The sequence below is a fragment of the Nasonia vitripennis genome (genome assembly GCF_009193385.2).
Source record: "Nasonia vitripennis strain AsymCx chromosome 1 unlocalized genomic scaffold, Nvit_psr_1.1 chr1_random0007, whole genome shotgun sequence".
Lineage (NCBI taxonomy): Eukaryota > Metazoa > Arthropoda > Insecta > Hymenoptera > Pteromalidae > Nasonia > Nasonia vitripennis.
The window spans coordinates 21,358-41,178 of NW_022279594.1; the positions used below are offsets into that span (position 1 = coordinate 21,358).

The 19,821-nt window shown below is 31.8% G+C and overlaps 2 protein-coding genes across 6 annotated transcripts in view; one reads left to right on the forward strand and one right to left on the reverse strand.

Annotated features, from left to right (window-relative positions):
- Positions 1 to 11,420: 11,420 nt before the first annotated feature.
- The window catches only part of LOC116417724, a 346,232-nt gene continuing 337,831 nt past the window's right edge, over positions 11,421 to 19,821 (forward strand). For all 3 annotated transcript variants that reach the window (XR_004227987.1, XR_004227988.1, XR_004227989.1), the window contains exon 1: positions 11,421 to 11,654. The gene's annotated coding sequence lies outside the window, so the exon portion shown is untranslated. The remainder of the gene's footprint in view (positions 11,655 to 19,821) is intronic.
- The window catches only part of LOC107981912 (carcinine transporter), a 535,006-nt gene continuing 534,684 nt past the window's right edge, over positions 19,500 to 19,821 (reverse strand). For all 3 annotated transcript variants that reach the window (XM_031932406.1, XM_031932404.1, XM_031932400.2), the window contains one exon: positions 19,500 to 19,673. In XM_031932406.1, the coding sequence (XP_031788266.1) occupies positions 19,501 to 19,673 (173 nt within the window). In that variant the 3' untranslated portion in view covers position 19,500. The remainder of the gene's footprint in view (positions 19,674 to 19,821) is intronic.

Consider the following 19,821-nt stretch of genomic DNA (forward strand, 5'->3'; position numbering starts at 1 on the left):
GCTGGCAGTACGATTGAACTATTTGTCACAGACGCACATGTCTGCAACGCGAGCAGCGAAGACGAGTCAGCGATAAGGCTGCGTCCACAATTGAACGTATACGTTAGGGTTTACGTAGAACATAACGTTTTGGGCAGTACTGCCAATCCACTGTAGCAGACTGTAGTTGAAACGAAGGAACACACCTGCTCACAATTTAACCTATAAAAATGTTTAAATTTGAATTGTATGGTAATAAATTGTAAAATTCTTTTTTCAAATAAAATTATAAAATTTTGTAAGAGAATATATTATAATAAATTAGTTTCTGATTAAAAAAAAAGGTCTACCACTGTCTCAAAAAAGGAAAGGAGAATAAAAAATAACGCACATTTCCAAATGAAAATTTTATTATTAAAATTAGTTAAATAGCATAGGCAATGATTGTATGATTATGTTTAGATTAGAGCATGTTTTATACAACTTAGCCCAAAGTTTTTATCATCAAGAATATCGAATAGTAAAGAGTCATAGAGAACAATTAAACAAAACTACCCATCGATACTTATTTGCATAAGACATCAATTCAAAATGGCTTTTCTGAAGATTGAAGCAATATATTGTAAACCAAATTTAATGTCAAAACTATGTTCAATAAATTATAAACTATATGCTGGACAAAATTTTAGCATGAGCAAAATTTCAAGTTATTTTAAAATAAAATACGTATGATTCGTCGTCTTTCAGGTTGAAGCTATTAATCGCTTACTTATACAATGAAGAACATAATCATACAATCATTGCCTATGCTATTTAACTAATTAAAATAATAAAATTTTCATTTGGAAATGTGCATTATTTTTTATTCTCCTTTTCTTTTTTGAGACAGTGGTAGACCTTTTTTTTAATCAGAAACTAATTTATTATAATACATTCTCTTACAAAATTTTATCATTTTATTTGAAAAAAGAATTTTACAATTTATTACCATACAATTCAAATTTAAACATTTTTATAGGTTAAATTTTGAGCAGGTGTGTTCCTTCGTTTCAACTGCAGTTTGCTACAGTGGATTGGCAGTACTGCCCAAAACGTTATGTTCTACGTAAACCCTAACATATACACCCAATTGTGGACGCAGCCTAAGAGTCCGCCGAGCCGTACTACGATGCATAGCGTCCGAATGCATCGTAGACGTTAGCTCAGTGGTTAGAGCACGCAGGCCTCTGGCTCTCGGGTCCGCGAGTTCGAGTCCCGTCGTCTACTTTTTCGCTTTCAACTCTGTCTCCTCTCCGTTTATAACATATTTAAGTTTATTTTTTTTTTATATTCAGAGAAGAAAAATGTAATATTTGTGTTATATTTCATAATTGTTAAAATATAAAATAAAATTATTCACTTACCAGTAGTATATCTGAACTCGACAAAAGAATCTAAAGAAATAAATAATTATATTTGACAAAAAAAAAATTAATCATTGCCTAGCTTTAATTTGTTTTGCACGCACAATCAGCAGTTTGTTATCAGTACGCATGGTTTTTATAATTTTCATTATAATTATCCTCAATTCCATGCCTTTTGCCGATAAAATAATATCGAATCAAAAATCAGTTTATTGTTACAATCTGAAGCAAGAATGAACAAAAATTAAACTTTTTTTTGAAAAAAAATTGGGAAAAAAATTCGAAGAAGATATAAACGAAAGAAACTTTAATAAATTTTCAAAAAAATGTATAGTTCTACATACATATAAGAACAACAAGACTAACTTGCAAACAGCGTTAATTGAAATGCCAGCAGAATTGTATCAAAGTGTCAGATAAAGCATATAAACTGTAGCAATAATAAACTATTTGTAGGATATCAAAACTGCAGAGTTTATGATTGTTGCAATATTAAACCATGCTTCAACTGTGGCGGATTTGGACATAAAGGTCTGAAATGCAATAATAGGCCTATCTGTTTTAAGTGTACGGGTAACCATAAAACTAGAGAGTGTAAAAGACAAGGAAACATAATGAAATGTCCGAATTGTATATACAGTAATAGTAAATAAAAGACAGAATACAAGATAGAACATATGGCAACAGGCAGCGACGAATGCAAAATTTTGCAAGCCAAGATAAGAAAGTTTATTGACTTTACCGACTATACAATGCAACCTATATTACCAAAATATGTCGGCATGGCAGGGGCCACGAAAGTTAAAGCAGCGGGATAAAGAAATATCTGGATGTCAACAGCCTCGATTAACACACTCAAAGATAATATACTAAATAAAGGAAGAAACAAAAATTAACCATGGATCAGGATATTAACATTGAAGAAGTAGGCAAGGCAGAGTGTGAAGTAGAAAACATCAGAGAACTCAACAGGAAGATCGTGAAGAAGAAAAATTTAATTTTGTGTGTGAATATAAGAAGTCTCAATGCAAATTTTAAAAACTAGAAATATTTGTAGAAAGTATGTCAAAAAAGTCATGTGTGATAATCTGTACAGAGACATGGATCGTGATGCACCCTCATTTCTATCAATTACATGGGTATAAATTATGCTACAACGAGAGTAAAGTTAATAGGGCAGATGGTGTCCTTGTGTATATATGCCAGAGTGTGCCAAAGTATACCAAGGTATGCCAAAGTGCAGCAAATTTCCGAATTTAAATACTTTGGCACACTTTGGCACACCCAATTATTTCCACTAGGGAAAGACTTCAATGAAATAGAAATCAATATCTTGAAATTACTCCTACACACGAGATACATAGGCTTCTTTCTACGAGCAGGAATAATCAAAGGGTCCATGAAATCAAAAGCATCGGAACTAAAATCTTGGTAGTTAAACTTTAGCTTACCGTGTTTAAAAGATTTTTTACATGAAAAAGCTTTGAATCATTTTGCATTGCTTGTGAAATGTGCGTTTACTCTTCTGAAAAGTGATATTTCCAATTCTGAATTAGATAAATGTGAGGAATATTTTATTCTTTTTGTGTTACAATTTAAAGATTTATACGGAGAAGGCACAATGACATTTAACTACAATGGAAGAACGATTTATCTCACCTCGACTTCCATTTCTACAAATTCGAACCTTAGGAGTAGATAAACAATACAGCCTTAAAGGAAATTGCGTCAATGTTCCTGTTGATGTAAATTCGTTTATATCTAAATTACCACGAAATCCAGATAATATTCAATTAATACACATAAAACTATGTAGAAGAATAACAGATAAACATCACTATGATTATCATGTCTTATGACCATCTAAAATTTTAGAAGCTATGAATTACCTTTTTAAAAGCGATGTTTACACCAAACATAAAATCACTCTAGACGAAAATTAGCAAAGAAATATAAACGTATACATAAACCAAGAACAAAATGTAACGAACGAAATAACTAACTTAAATGATAATATTGAAGAAGTTGATAATTGGGAAGAAATTAAAGAAGAACCCCTAAATCCGGGCAATGTAGAAACAGCACTTGAAGATGAACATATAAATAATGTTGGAATTAAATTAGCCCCTGGTGAGAATAAAATGCCAATTTCAATCATCCATGTGAAGATTTTATGTCTTTAGCCTTCCCAAGAATTTATGGAGGAAAAATCAGATCATATAAAAAAACAACTCCTTCAAGAATAACATTGGCAGATATTGCTAAATCTGAAATTCGTATATACGATCAACGATGCGCAAAAAATATACCACTCATATTTATACACCATAGTAGAGTTCGATTAGAAAGATTATTTTCACACATTCAAATTAATTTAAGAAAAGAAAAACTAATAATATTACAGCACGTAATATTATTAATAATAATTTACTAGACAAATTAATACAAAATGATGATTGCTTTAGAATCCTAAAATGCGATAGATCCAGTCCTTCCTTTTGGGAACATAAAAAAAAAAGTTTTGATGACAATGATTAGGCAGCGTGGAAGGCCAGATTTATTTTTAACGCTATCAGCTGCAGAAACGCAATGGTTAGATCTCATTCGCATACTTGTACAAATTTTAGAGAATAAAAATATAACAAATGAAGATGCCGAAAAATTGACTTGGCAAGAAAGAACTAAACTAATTCAATCAGATCCATAGTTACATGTGCTAGATATTTTGATCATAAAATAAGATGTCTATTAAAAGTTTTAAAAGCAGAATCTGGACCGTTTAAAAATCATCCAATTGCAGACATGTATCACAGAATCGAATTTCAACATCGAGGAAGTCCTCATGTTCATGCCATGATTAGGTTAACAAACGCACCAAAATACGAACCAAATAATAGATTATCAAAATCTTTAGTTGACAAATTTTTGATCAATATATTACATGTGATTCTAAAAATGAACTAGTTAAAGATTTTATAAAATATCAAGGTCATAAACATGCAAAAAATTGTAAAAAAATTGTTAATGGTATACCAATATGCTGATGTAACATGCCTGGATATCCAATGAGAAAAACTACCATCCTAGAACCACTTGAAAATTCTCAAAATAATAATAATAAAAAACAATTACAAGAACAATATGTAAATATCAGAAAATACTTAGATGGTCTAAGTAAAAATATTACGCAATTCGATAACATCAGAGGAATACTTGAAAACTATACAATATCACATAAAACAACCAATACTTTTACTTAAACGTAATGTTTGTGACATAAGTACTAATGCTTATAACCCTACAATATTAAAATTACATCAGGCAAATATGGATTTACAAAGCATATTAACTCCATATGGTTGTGTATCTTACGTTGCCAAGTACTTTAATAAATCCCAGCGAGGTATGGCAAGCACACTAAAACAATGCGCTGATTTAATTACAAAAGGAGATATGACAACTAAGCAGCAATTACGTACAATAGTTAATTGTTTTATAAATAAAAGTGAAATTTCAGCACAAGAAGTGATATATCATTTATTGTCCATGACATTATCAAATTGTACAAGAAATTCAATTTACGTAAATACGTCTCCCGTAGAAGAACGTACAAAAGTCATAAAACAAAAATACGAACTGTATCAACTTGATCCACATTCTACAGATATAATTGTACCAGGATTATTAGAACACTATCAACAACGGCCTTAAAAATATTTGTTTGGCTGATTTCGCAGCTGAATATGATTACTTTAAAAGTAAACAAAATCGAATTGAAGACAACAACAACGACTTTAATAATGAAGATGATCCAGGTCATGAACATAATGAAGAAACATATCTGACAAAAAGATTACCATTATTAGACAATTCCGGATTTATAAAAAAGCGATCAAAAACAAAAATCATTAGATACAGCAAATATAATATACATCAAGATGAACCAAATTACTATCGAGAACAGTTAATGTTGTATAAACCGGCGAGAAATTGAACCCGATATAATTAATGCTAAAATTTTGTATAATGATAATATAGATTTAATACAAGAAAATAGAAAAAAGTACATGTACGAAATTGAAATAGATTATGATAACATTTTAAAAAACATACAAATAGATGAAGAAAATGAAAATATTACTCATGATAACAGACCATCAGAATTTCTTATATTTGAAGCAGCTGAAAATGAAACTGATATAGCAATTGATATTCTGAATGAACCCAGTAAAAAAGCAGAATCATTTATTGTTCCGAAACTCACGACAGACACGGAATACGGTGAATTAATCAAGAGCATAAATAAAGAACAATACGAATATCATATAGATTTATTACACAATTTAAAAACGAAGAATCAACAATTCTTTGATTTTATAAGCGGAGGAGCAGGCGTTAGTAAAAGTAGATTAATTAAAGTTATCGTGCAAACATTACTTCGTTTTTATATAAAAATGTATAAAGAAGAAGCAGATTCTTTATTTGTCTTACTTTGTGCACCTACTGGAAAAGCAGCGTTTAATATTGGAGGAATGACTCTTCATTCAGCATTCAGCTTACCAGTGAATCAAATTTCAATGAATCATCATATCTAAATGCAGATACAGCGAATACGCTTGCTACAAAATTAAAAAATTTAAAATTATTAATCATTGATGAAATAAGTATGACAGGTCGACGAATGTTTTCACAAGTGAACCAAAGATTACAGCAAATATTTAGATCTAATGAACTATTCGGCGGTGTATCACTTATAGTTTGTGCAGACTTCAATCAGTTAAAACCTGTTATGGATGGCTGGATTTACGAACCACAAAATACAACTCTAGAAATCATACAAGGAGCTTACTTGTGGTCAAAGTTAAAAATCTATACTCTTAAAGAAATAATGCGCCAAAGAGATAATAAATTATTTGCTGAAGCACTAAATAATTTAGCAAAAGCTACAACAAGAACTATAGACGATGATTTATTTAAATCGCGACAAATAAATAATATTCAAAATATTAACATACCAGAAAACTGTATAAGGTTATTTAGTACTAATAATGCAGTGAACCATTACAATAATACATTTTTAAATTCGTTAAACACAGAAGGATGTATCAGTGATTGTATTGACAATTGCATAGAAGAAGGAACTGCAGCTGCAAAAACAAAATTATTAGAAAATGCAAAAATGTTACCAGCTCAGAAAATGTAAGGATTATCAAACAAATTACTATTGAAAATAACAGCCAGATATATTTTGACCAATAATGTTGACACCGAAGATGGCTTAACCAATGGAGCAACTGGAAAATTAAAAAACACCCATTATGGATATTACGTTTGTATGAAAACCAAAAATAAAATAAACATACCATTATAAGTTTATATTGAATTTGATGATGAGCATGTAGGAAAGAAAATGAGATCACAATATATCGAAAAAATGAAAAGTAAAAATATTCCCATGAATTGGACACCAATTGATAGAATTTCACGATCTGTCAATATAAAAAAATCATCAGCGTTACAAATAAACAGAAATCAGTTTCCTTTACAACCAGCAGAAGCAATGACAATACATAAATCGCAAGGATCCACTTATAAAACTGTATTTGTAAATATTGATAATATCAAAGACAAAAGAATGCTATACGTAGCATTTAGTCGAGTAACAAGCGCTTCTGGACTATTTCTAGAAGGAGATTATATACCACCACAAAAACACCCTGATAAAGTTGAAAACGAAATGCATCGTTTGAATCATGAAAGTCCTTTATTACTTTCATTAAACCTTATAAAAAATCATAGAAATTTAAATACTATAACTTATATTTATCAAAATGTAAGAAGTTTGAATAAAAATATTAATTATATAAGATATGATAGAAATTTTAAAAAACATACAAATAGATGAAGAAAATGAAAATATTACTCATGATAACAGACCATCAGAATTTCTTATATTTGAAGCAGCTGAAAATGAAACTGATATAGCAATTGATATTCTGAATGAACCCAGTAAAAAAGCAGAATCATTTATTGTTCCGAAACTCACGACAGACACGGAATACGGTGAATTAATCAAGAGCATAAATAAAGAACAATACGAATATCATATAGATTTATTACACAATTTAAAAACGAAGAATCAACAATTCTTTGATTTTATAAGCGGAGGAGCAGGCGTTAGTAAAAGTAGATTAATTAAAGTTATCGTGCAAACATTACTTCGTTTTTATATAAAAATGTATAAAGAAGAAGCAGATTCTTTATTTGTCTTACTTTGTGCACCTACTGGAAAAGCAGCGTTTAATATTGGAGGAATGACTCTTCATTCAGCATTCAGCTTACCAGTGAATCAAATTTCAATGAATCATCATATCTAAATGCAGATACAGCGAATATGCTTGCTACAAAATTAAAAAATTTAAAATTATTAATCATTGATGAAATAAGTATGACAGGTCGACGAATGTTTTCACAAGTGAACCAAAGATTACAGCAAATATTTAGATCTAATGAACTATTCGGCGGTGTATCACTTATAGTTTGTGCAGACTTCAATCAGTTAAAACCTGTTATGGATGGCTGGATTTACGAACCACAAAATACAACTCTAGAAATCATACAAGGAGCTTACTTGTGGTCAAAGTTAAAAATCTATACTCTTAAAGAAATAATGCGCCAAAGAGATAATAAATTATTTGCTGAAGCACTAAATAATTTAGCAAAAGCTACAACAAGAACTATAGACGATGATTTATTTAAATCGCGACAAATAAATAATATTCAAAATATTAACATACCAGAAAACTGTATAAGGTTATTTAGTACTAATAATGCAGTGAACCATTACAATAATACATTTTTAAATTCGTTAAACACAGAAGGATGTATCAGTGATTGTATTGACAATTGCATAGAAGAAGGAACTGCAGCTGCAAAAACAAAATTATTAGAAAATGCAAAAATGTTACCAGCTCAGAAAATGTAAGGATTATCAAACAAATTACTATTGAAAATAACAGCCAGATATATTTTGACCAATAATGTTGACACCGAAGATGGCTTAACCAATGGAGCAGCTGGAAAATTAAAAAACACCCATTATGGATATTACGTTTGTATGAAAACCAAAAATAAAATAAACATACCATTATAAGTTTATATTGAATTTGATGATGAGCATGTAGGAAAGAAAATGAGATCACAATATATCGAAAAAATGAAAAGTAAAAATATTCCCATGAATTGGACACCAATTGATAGAATTTCACGATCTGTCAATATAAAAAAATCATCAGCGTTACAAATAAACAGAAATCAGTTTCCTTTACAACCAGCAGAAGCAATGACAATACATAAATCGCAAGGATCCACTTATAAAACTGTATTTGTAAATATTGATAATATCAAAGACAAAAGAATGCTATACCTAGCATTTAGTCGAGTAACAAGCGCTTCTGGACTATTTCTAGAAGGAGATTATATACCACCACAAAAACACCCTGATAAAGTTGAAAACGAAATGCATCGTTTGAATCATGAAAGTCCTTTATTACTTTCATTAAACCTTATAAAAAATCATAGAAATTTAAATACTATAACTTATATTTATCAAAATGTAAGAAGTTTGAATAAAAATATTAATTATATAAGATATGATAGAAATTTCATTAATAGCGATATAATATCACTTGTTGAAACATGGACATTAAGTAAAGACGTAATAGATATCGATGATTTTGAAATTATTTCTAGACAAAACTGTATAGGATCCATAAGGAAACCATATGGTTATGTAAAATTCTTTAACAAAAAAATTAACTACGAATCCATAAAATGTTTTTACGAAAGAATGATTTGTGTAAATAAATGTTATGTATCATTTACGGGAATTAACTTCGATAGGTATAGCATAATTACTATTTATAAATCACCCAAATATCCATATTTTCATTTTACAATGAATTTAATAAATATTTTCGAAGAAATTTAAAACAAAATACATCAGGTATTATTTTATAGGAGATTTTAATATTAATGTTAGGAATATTCATGACAGTGAAACAAAAAATATAATAAATATTATGTCAAATCATGGTTTAAAATTAACAATATCAGAAGACTCTGTAACAATATATTACTGTACGACAATTGATTAGTGCTTTAGTAATATTCCTTTAAATGTTAACATTTTTTAAAGTAATTACAGTGATCACAAGCCATTATGGTTTGAATTACAAATAAATAATATGTGAATGAATAATTAAATTCGAATACAACAATTCTTTGATTTTAAAGAAACCATTTTATTAATGATACCATACAACGAGATGAATAATGAAACACTTTATGAAATCATATTAATTACAATAATTGAATTATTCATATTTATATACTAGATAACATTTAAAATTCAAAAAGCAAAATCAACTGAATTTATAGCCCAAGCATTATTCCTTCTAAAAAAACAGGCTAAACTTGCCTGATATATGTTGCATTGCAGGATTTAAATATATACAGAACAAATTAGCAACTATAAATTCAGTTGATAATATTTTATATGATTTCATAAAAAAAATATATATTAGATTCTTAATTTAAACATAAAATATAAAATGTAATAATCAATTAATAATAATTAAGATAACATTTTAGTAATCGAACAAAATATATTTTATTTAATATACTTCTATTCAATAAAATACTGTAGTGCAACATTTATCAGGAATAGTTTAGTCTGTTTTTTTAGCTGGAATAATGCTATTGCGAGAAAAGTCTCGTTGATTATTATTGTCTAATCGTATCATTAACGTTTACATTTCATATGTTATTATTATTACAATCCCTAAAATCTTTTATACACAAATCAATTGTCATTAAAATTTAATATTCTTTTTTACTGCAGTAAATCAATAAAACTACAAAGATGTGACAGATAACTTAATAAATAAAACTTTTCAGATTCAATGACAATAGTTCAAAAGTATGGTAAACCAGATCTTTTTAATACTCTGACATGTAACCCAAAATGGAAGGAAATTAAACAAAATTTGAGACAAAATAAATCAGCTATTGATAGACCTAATTTAGAAGCAAAAGTTTTTAATGCAAAAGTTAATGAAATATCAAATGAAATTTAAAAAAAAAAACATTTTTGGTAAATGTATATACTTATGTAATTGTGTTTCAAAAAAGCGGTTTATCATATATGCACTCGTTGGCTTTTATTTATAAAAATCATAAACTAAACAATGCAGATGATGTTGATAAACTTATAAGTGCAGAAATACCTGATAAAATGAAATATCCAAGGTTACATAATATCGGTCGGCAATCAATGATACATGGCTCTTGTGGTAAAAATAACTTAAATTCACCATGTAGGATAGCAAAACAAAAAAATGTACCAAATACTTCTGAAATAGTTTTATAGATTATTAGAAGATTATTAGATCTTATTATTAGAAGATGCTAGATTCTAAGAAGATGCGAAGACGTAAGCTAGACAGTACTTGTATGTTGATATACCATATTTTTACGTTTTCAATTAAAAAACAGAGAAATGGACGCCAAGAAAAAAGTTTGGAAGCCAATTATACGTAGAATGTACTTTGTAAATCCGAAGGATCGTGAAAGATTTTTTTTTAAGATTATTATTATTACATGTAAAAGGGGCTCAATCTTATGAAGAATTAAAAACATTCGAAAATGTTACATACGCAACATTTCATGAAGTAGTTGTAGCTAGAAAATTAATAACCACCGATAAAAAATGGGATAAATTCTTGGAAGAAGCAATCAAGGTTGAATTTTCTAAAGCTCTGTGTTACCTGTTCGGTTATATGTTATAACGAGGAACGTTGTTAACTCGTCATAACCTCCCCAGCATACAATAATTATATCAGTTTACTGTATACGTCACATGTTACAGATGAGCAGCGGCAGAGCAACGAGAGAGAGAGCACGCCGCGACAGTGAGTGAGGGAAGAAAGGGAGAGCTTCGCGCGCGAGACTTAGTATACGCGCGACAGATCTGTTCGGGCTAGCTTATCGTGCAGACTGCTTTTTCGCTAGATCGCGTTAACTATTATCCCGATCCTCGAGAAGCGCTAGATCGAATTGTGTGTCTTATTTTCTCCGAGACTACGGATAATCCGAGGTCCTTCGTGCGTCATCGCCTTGAACCTGTTTATCTTGCGACTACGTCACCTCGCCTGCGAAGGAGATGTCCTGGGGCTTGAGCTGATTCCCGAGAGTGAATGGAATCGACAAACCGTAAGTATCAGCTCTCTACTTTTCTCTCTCTCTCTCTTTCTCTCTCTCTCTCTCTCTCTCTCTCTCTCACTATCTCTCTCCCGATCTCTAGCTTCGCCGTTTGTCTGCGTCTCGCACACCCGCGTGAGTGCTCGTGTAACAATATATCTTGATGTCAACAATATATTCATATTCTAAGTCACTTAAGATCTGTGTTCGGCGTTGGTTATTTCCGCGAACCCACTCCCCGACTTCTCATAGACTAAGTTCCCTGCCGCATCTGCGAGCATGCGTATCGCTTCCGATACACGTGCATGAAAGCTGCAGCCAGCAGTACTTGACCTTGGCTGGTACACTACGAGCCTCGAAACATCCCGAAGAAACCAGACTTTGTGTCGATTATCACGAGGTGATTGTCCCGACGGCAGTTGCACTGCATGCAGCTAACGTCTGCGCGAATGCTGTCGAAAACTCCACCCCGTTATAATATGCGTAATACATAACCCAGTAAATGTTAAAGAATTATTTGAAAAATATGAAGCATATTTTCACAGTCCATTGTTAACTAAAGAAATACGTGAAAATATCTCACTGAAATATATCAATTCTATTTTAACAAGTCACGGGTATACACTGACTGACTTCAATTTACCTAAATTTAATGAGAATTTTAGCACGAAAAATCTATGATGTACTAAAAATTAATAATAACATTTTAAATAAAATACAAGGCAATGTAAGATAGTATCTAAGTGTAGATTCATGCGAAGATGATAACAAAAAGATCGTACCAATAGAATTTTTAAATTCACTTACGCCAAATGGCCTACCGTCTCATAAGTTACGCTTAAAAGTAGGTGCTGTAATTATTTAGCTGAGAAATTTAAATTTAAATGATGGGCTTCGTAATGGTACTCGGTTAATAGTAAGAAAAATGACGCAATTCTTTATACAGGCAGAAATAAGTAGCGGTAAACGATTCGGTAAAGTTGTTTTATTACTACTGATTGATTTGACCTCTTTAAAGAAGAAATTCCTTTTAACATGACAAGACGACAGTTTCTAGTACGATTTGGATATGTCTTGACAATCAACAAATTACAAGGCCAAACTTTGAACAAAGTTGGTGTCTATTTACCAAATCCAGTTTTCAGTCATGGTCAGTTATAGGTAGCATTATCCAGGGTAATGTTAATGAAAATTTAACAATTTTATTTTCAAAAAATTCAAGTTCTGAGGATAAAAGTGAAAATAATGATGATTAAATTAAGATATATACGAAAAATATCGTGAATCATGAAATATCAAATTAATAATAAACTAATAAAATATGTCAGTTATTGAGAAAAAATGTAAATGAATTCACGGCACACAGATACCTCAAGTATACATTAATATAATAGTAGAACTAGATATATGTAAATTCATAATAAACAAATAAATCATCTTTTATTTTAGATATATATGGACATGTAAATAGTACGCTTTGAATTATAAATAATAATAAACAAATACAATTGTAGATATATATATATATATATATATATATATATATATATATATATATATATATATATATATATATATATATATAGGCAACATATAAATAATGCGCTATGAATTATAAATAATAATAAAAAAATAAAATATGTTGGTTGTTGAGAAAACATGTGAATGGCTTCACGGCACACAGGAAAATTTAAATAACCAAAAATGTTAAGGCCCAAAAATTTTAAGGCTCCAAATTTTCTGGGCCCAAAAAGTATAAGGCCCAACAATTTTTAGGCCAAAAATTATATCCGCCTAATAGATGATGTTTAGGTGTAAGGGTAACTCGTAGATGTTCAGAAGAACTTTTATCAACGTTATCAAGAACTTTAATATAATAGTAGAAGTAGATTTTTGCAAATTATTAAATTTGTCTATGCTATAAACTTTGACGGATATATTTACTAGACAACTTCTTGTTTAAAATATCTAGTCCTCTTTCCTTAGAATCATTGTGTAGATAGATGCTTACTCCGTGCGTTTGGCTCTCTGCAACTGTGATTCGTTCCGTAAAATGCAGCGACGCTTAGCGGACACCTCTCTCACTTTTTTACTATTTAAGTTGCACATAATTAATATGTTCTGGAGACATTCGCGGCGTAGTATAGTATATTGCACGGATTGCTGAAAATAACCTTATTGTAACCTATTATCATGACATATCTTGTATTGCTGTATTTAAAAAGATGAGAATCGCACATGACCAAAATTTTAAGAAATTATCGCAAATTAATTTTTGATCATAATTATTTTGCTAAAAGAGAAATTTTTGAAGCAAAATATTATGATCATTAGAAAGTTCTCATTAAAATCTTTAAGATACATTACTCAAACATAAGCATCTAAGACATATCAGACAAGAAATCATTGGAGATAATAAAACGCATTTAGGTTAAATAGCAAATTTAAAGTATAGTAGGGTCGCGCTGCTCCCCGACGGCACAGTGTATAAAAACTTATACTTGCCATCGGGGCGCTACGCCGTCCCTTGATATAAGAGTAGTTATAGTGAAATCTGACTTGAGATTTAGCTTTCTGTAGTATATTTCAATTAACGTTCTTTTTAAGTTTTATTGTTTTTCATGCAACTTCATATTATTGATTGTAAATAATAACTGTCATTCAAAATAAACCTATCTTTGAGTAAACATCTTTGCACTTTCTCTAAGTTTACTCTATACATATACAATATTTTAGTGTCAGAATCGGTTTCGAAAATACGCCGATTACTTGATTTTCTTTATTCTACTTCAATATCAGGCAGAGAAAAATAGTGAAAAGTGCATATTTTCAATACAAATCAACGTCAACATAACCATGTCGAACGTAGAGGAACCTTCTACTGCATTGATTGCTGCTGTGACGAAGGCGTTGACGGATGCTCTGAGGATTGCTATTCCACAAGTTAAAACTCCTGTTACAAGCCAGCCTGAATCTACTTCTCAAGTCCAACCCAAAGCTCCTCCGTTTAAGTATCAAGAATATCATTTGTCCGACGGAACGACAGTCAACGATTATTTCAAGAGATTCGACTGGGCATTACAACTGAGTAAAATTTCGGAACAAGAATACGGTGATTTCGCTCGAGTATATATGGGCGCAGAAATTAATAATGCTCTAAAAATTCTTGTTGCTCCTGATAAACCAGAAACGTATCAACAAATTCGCACTGTTTTGATTGCACATTTCGATGCCAAGAAAAATAAATATGCAGAAAGTGTTGAGTTCCGACAAATTGTACAGCTACAGAATGAATCCATTGCTAATTTATCACTACGATTAAAGCAAGGGGCTACGTTCTGCGAATACAACACATTTCTCGACAGGATGCTGATAGAACAGCTCCTACATGGTCTCAATGATCGTGATATGCGCGACGAAATAATCGCCAAGAAACCTACTACATTCAAATACGCTTACGAAATAGCTCATACATTGGAGTCAACTCGTCAAACAGCAGATGAGGTTACCTCTACTTCTAATAAGATACATGCGCTATCTTATTCAACGACGCATTTCAAGCATAAACGGTATGCTTCACATACATCGCGCAGTGCTTCTCAGAAGCAAGATCATGGTGAAAAACAAGGTCAGTACGCTTGTTATGGATGCGGAGAACGTCTCAAATGCAGTGAGTGTCCATTTCGTACTTCTGAGTGTCATAAGTGCAAAAAACGTGGGCACATAGCGAAAGTTTGCAGAACTTCATCTTCGCTTTCTACTTCTCAAATACAAAATTCTGAAGAGCCTGCACAACAAATAGATACATTGAAATGTTTAAACGCAGTCGAAGAACCATATGGTACACCATATGGTTTCATTGGTAGCGATACACTTCGTAACCTCAAACCTAATTTTCAATTACAGCCAACTTCTAAGTAATTCATGAGTTACTCGCAACATCGCCTCAACTGCATCGGGAATTGCTCTGTTAATGTCTCATTTGGTTCTACATCTCGTCAACTTCCGGTCTACGTTATTCAAGGCTCTTACGATTCCTTATTTGGTCGTGAATGGATCGCACAATTCAGTCACAAAATTGATTGGACCGAACTCTTTTCTCCAATCAAGGTTAATGCCCTTTCTACTCTTCCATCTTCATTAACTCGTGATGAACAAGCACAGCTGAATCAACTTTTAACAAGGTACGCTGAAGTTTTCAATGAAACAGGTGATATTTGTATAACTGGAAATTATAAACCTACGTTGAATCTACGTATTAATAATAGATGAATGTCCTATTCTAAATCCTAGTGACATTTTCAACAAAGTAAAATGAGCTCAAATTCACGCACATCTTGATATTACAGATGCTTATACTCATCTTACTGCTAACGACGAGTACAGTCATGCTTTAACCCTCAATACTTCTACACATGGGTTGGTTCGTCCAATACGAGCTGTTTATGGCGCAACTAACGTTCCTGCAGTTTGGCAACGTCGATTAAAATAAATCTTACAAGGTCTAAAAAACGTTGAAATTTTTTTCGACGACATCATTTTATGGGCTGAAAGTTTCGAAGAATTGTTCATTATTCTGGAAACGTGTTTGATCCGTCTTCTTGAAAATGGTGTTCGTCTTAATCGACGTAAATGTGTTTTCGCTACAAATTCTGTAGAATTTTTGGGTCATAAACTAGATACACAAGGCATTCATAAATCTGATTCTCAGATCAAGTCAATTCGTGATTCACCTAAACCTTCTACACCTCACAAATTAGAATTGTTTATTGGTAAAGCTAAGTACTACAATTCATCCATTCCTGACTTAGCTACAAAAGCTCGACCACTTCGGGACATGCTTCTTACATCATCTTTTCAATGGTCGCCAGCGGCTGATAAAGCATACAAAGAGCTTAAAAATATTCTCATTTCTCCTCAAATTTTGATGCCATACGACCCATCCTTACCTCTCATACTCGCCACTGATGCAAGTAAAGTAAGACTCGGAGCTGTTTTATCACATAAACTTAGCAACGGAATCGAAAGGCTAATTGCTTATGCGAGCCGTACATTAACTGCTACTGAACAATGCTTTCCTCAAATCGACAAGGAACCTTTAGTATGGGCTTATCAACAAATTTTCAATTATTTATACGCTCGTCATTTTACGCTGTTTACAAATTTTCATCCTGAAAAATCACTTCCTATTCTTTGTATCAGTCGAATGGCTAATTATGCTGATTACTTAGCTCATTTCAACTACGATATTAAGTTCAAGCCAACTAAAGCTAATGCAAATACAGATTATTGTTCACGTGCTTCACTTCCTTCAACGGTTGACACTATTGAAGAAATTACAGAACTTGATTCTTTTGACACATTTATTATCGATCAGATCAATCAGTTTCCTGTACGAGCAGAGCAGATTGCGAAGCAAACTCGTAAAGATTCTAACCTAGCTAAAATTGTTCAACTACTCGAAGCTGGTCAAGGTCTATCTTGTCATGGATACAAAGCGCCTGAGTTTTCTTATAGTCTATCTTCAAATTGCTTGATTATTGAACATCAAGTTATGATTCCATCGTCTCTTCGTCAAGCAATTTTAAACGACATTCATTCAGCGCAATTGGGCATTTTCAAAATGAAAGGTTTGGCACGATCGTTTCTTTACTGACCAGGAATTGATGCAGATATTGAACTTATTACTAAAACTTGTGCTGAGTGTGCCAAGGATGCTCATGCTCCTCCTAAATTCAGCATACATCATTGGGAATATCCTAAAGGTCTATGGGAACGTATCCATATAGATTATGCTGGACCAGTAGCTGGTAAAATGCTTCTAGTAATCACTGTTGCTTATAGTAAATGGCTTGAAGTGAAGGTCACAAGTTCCAGTACTAGCACCGCTACAATCGATATTCTCGATCAGTTATTCGCTACTTATGGTGTACCTAGCATTGTTGTTTCAGATAATGGCCGTCAATTTGTTTCATATGAGTTTGAAACATTTCTCAAGATAAGTGGAGTGAAATATTACGAACTTACTGCTCCGTATCACCCTTCGACAAATGGTTAAGCAGAAAAATGCGTGGGTACAACAAAAAGAGCCTTACTTAAAATGGATACGACACAAGGTTCTTTGCAGCGGAACTTGAATGCATTCTTTAGACAATATAGAAAAGCTCCTCCTTCAACTACTGGACAACCACCTGCTTTATTATTTTTAAAACATTCGCACACGATTAGATCTTGTTCGACCCAAACCTATCTACGAGAAGATTTCTGAGAAACATTAAGCTGATTTTATCAATACGTACCGAGAATTTAAACCACTAGAACATGTTTATTTCCTTTCCGGTAGTCCAAAATTAGATAAATGGATTCCAGGACAAATTAATTCTCGTCTAGGTGATCTGCATTATGAAATCAGTTACATGGATAAAAAGTATAAACAACACGTCGATCAAATTCGTGCTTTTACAAAGAAACTAGAAGAAGGGGAAGAAACAAGAAAGAATCCAGAAAGAGTTACATTTTTTGAATATAAAATTGGTGCTAATTTAACAACATTTCCGTCGTACTCGATTTTACAAAAATAACGTAACTCCAAGATCTATGAGTGCACAACAAGAAGTAAATACTGAAGTAATTACACCATTATATAAGGCTCCTTCGACTTCTCAGACTGTGTCGTTTAAAGAATCACCGACTATACAAGCTACGTCAACTCAAGAATCTTTAATTTCAAAATCTTTACTCTCTTCAAGTATTGAGATGACTTTTACAGTTATTAGATGGTTTAGTTGTAAATTTGCTAGATTTCTTGTATAAATTAATTTAACTTACAATATATAATCTTTTTCTGTCGAAACCTGGATGTTGAAAACTCATTCGTGGCACAGCAGATGAATTAACATGTACCCCACTGTTGGAATATTGGCGATTCCACGCGACATCGAGACCTGTCCGATGGCGCTACTACGCCAAGATGTTAAGCCGTCGCTATCACGTGACCCGCCGCTGAGCTCGGCGGCACTATTTCCTCACCGCCTCACTGCTTGCCGGCTCCTCAAGCCAGCAACACGCTACCGCGCACGTAACGTTTCTAAGTCTCGCGTTTATTCCTTTTGAAGTTACAATAAAGCCACGTTTACGTTTAACATTCTAAATACGAGGTGTTTTTATTTTGCGAAGATGAAAGGCTCTCCGGCGTAAGCGCTGGCGTCGCACATGCGCGCAGCCAACTATGCCTACCTTACTTTAAGCGAAAGTGCTGCTGTATTCAAATAGGTCCCCATGTTCTGAACATATTACTAACACTTCACTTAATTTTACACCTTTAAATTATTCAAAATGGAATATGTTTTCACATATTAAACACACTACCGTATTTACTTTTTACTCTGGATGACATTTGTATACAATCTGCTGCGGACAAGGTATCAAGCCGCCGCTCTTGTTCGACATCTTGGAATTTAGTCATATTTAATAACAAAACTTGTATAAAAATATTTAAAAAAAACACTGCCCATTCTTTGGCACATAGCTTATTTCAACATTTTGTATCGCTTTAATATTCGAATTGTTTTTACTTCACATATCATTCTATAAAGTTTTTGTACTTTTTCGTTTGATAGATAAAATTATTTTGAATTAAATATATATATATATATATATATATATATATATATATATATATAAAATTTGCGGGTTCGATATACTTTAAATATCACCCTCTCTAAAAAAAGCTAATTTTTCCTCCTCGTTGTATCAAAACTATTTATGGTTATTGATAGAATAGGTACGATAAACTTAAAAACTCATTTTAAACCAATTTTTTTAATCATATATGTGAAACAAAAATTTCGCCGTAAACTTACCACCAATATAGAAAATATATAGAAAAAGGCAAACTTGTTACAAGGGCTAAAGTTCTCCACTCTTGTATGTAATATGTAACACCTGCTAGCATACACAAGCCCATGGTATAAAAAGTACAAGTCATTACAGTAACAAAAGATCGATAATTTGGACCCACTAATTCCAGGGCTGAAAAGTAAAACAAATTTTTGAGAGATTGTTCAATAAAAATTGTAAACAAAGCATGAAAAAAATTGTGACGCACCTCTTAAGATCGAACGAATTTTAAATGTAAAGTATTAGTTATGTTTGAAAATTATATTTGAAAATTTAAGCA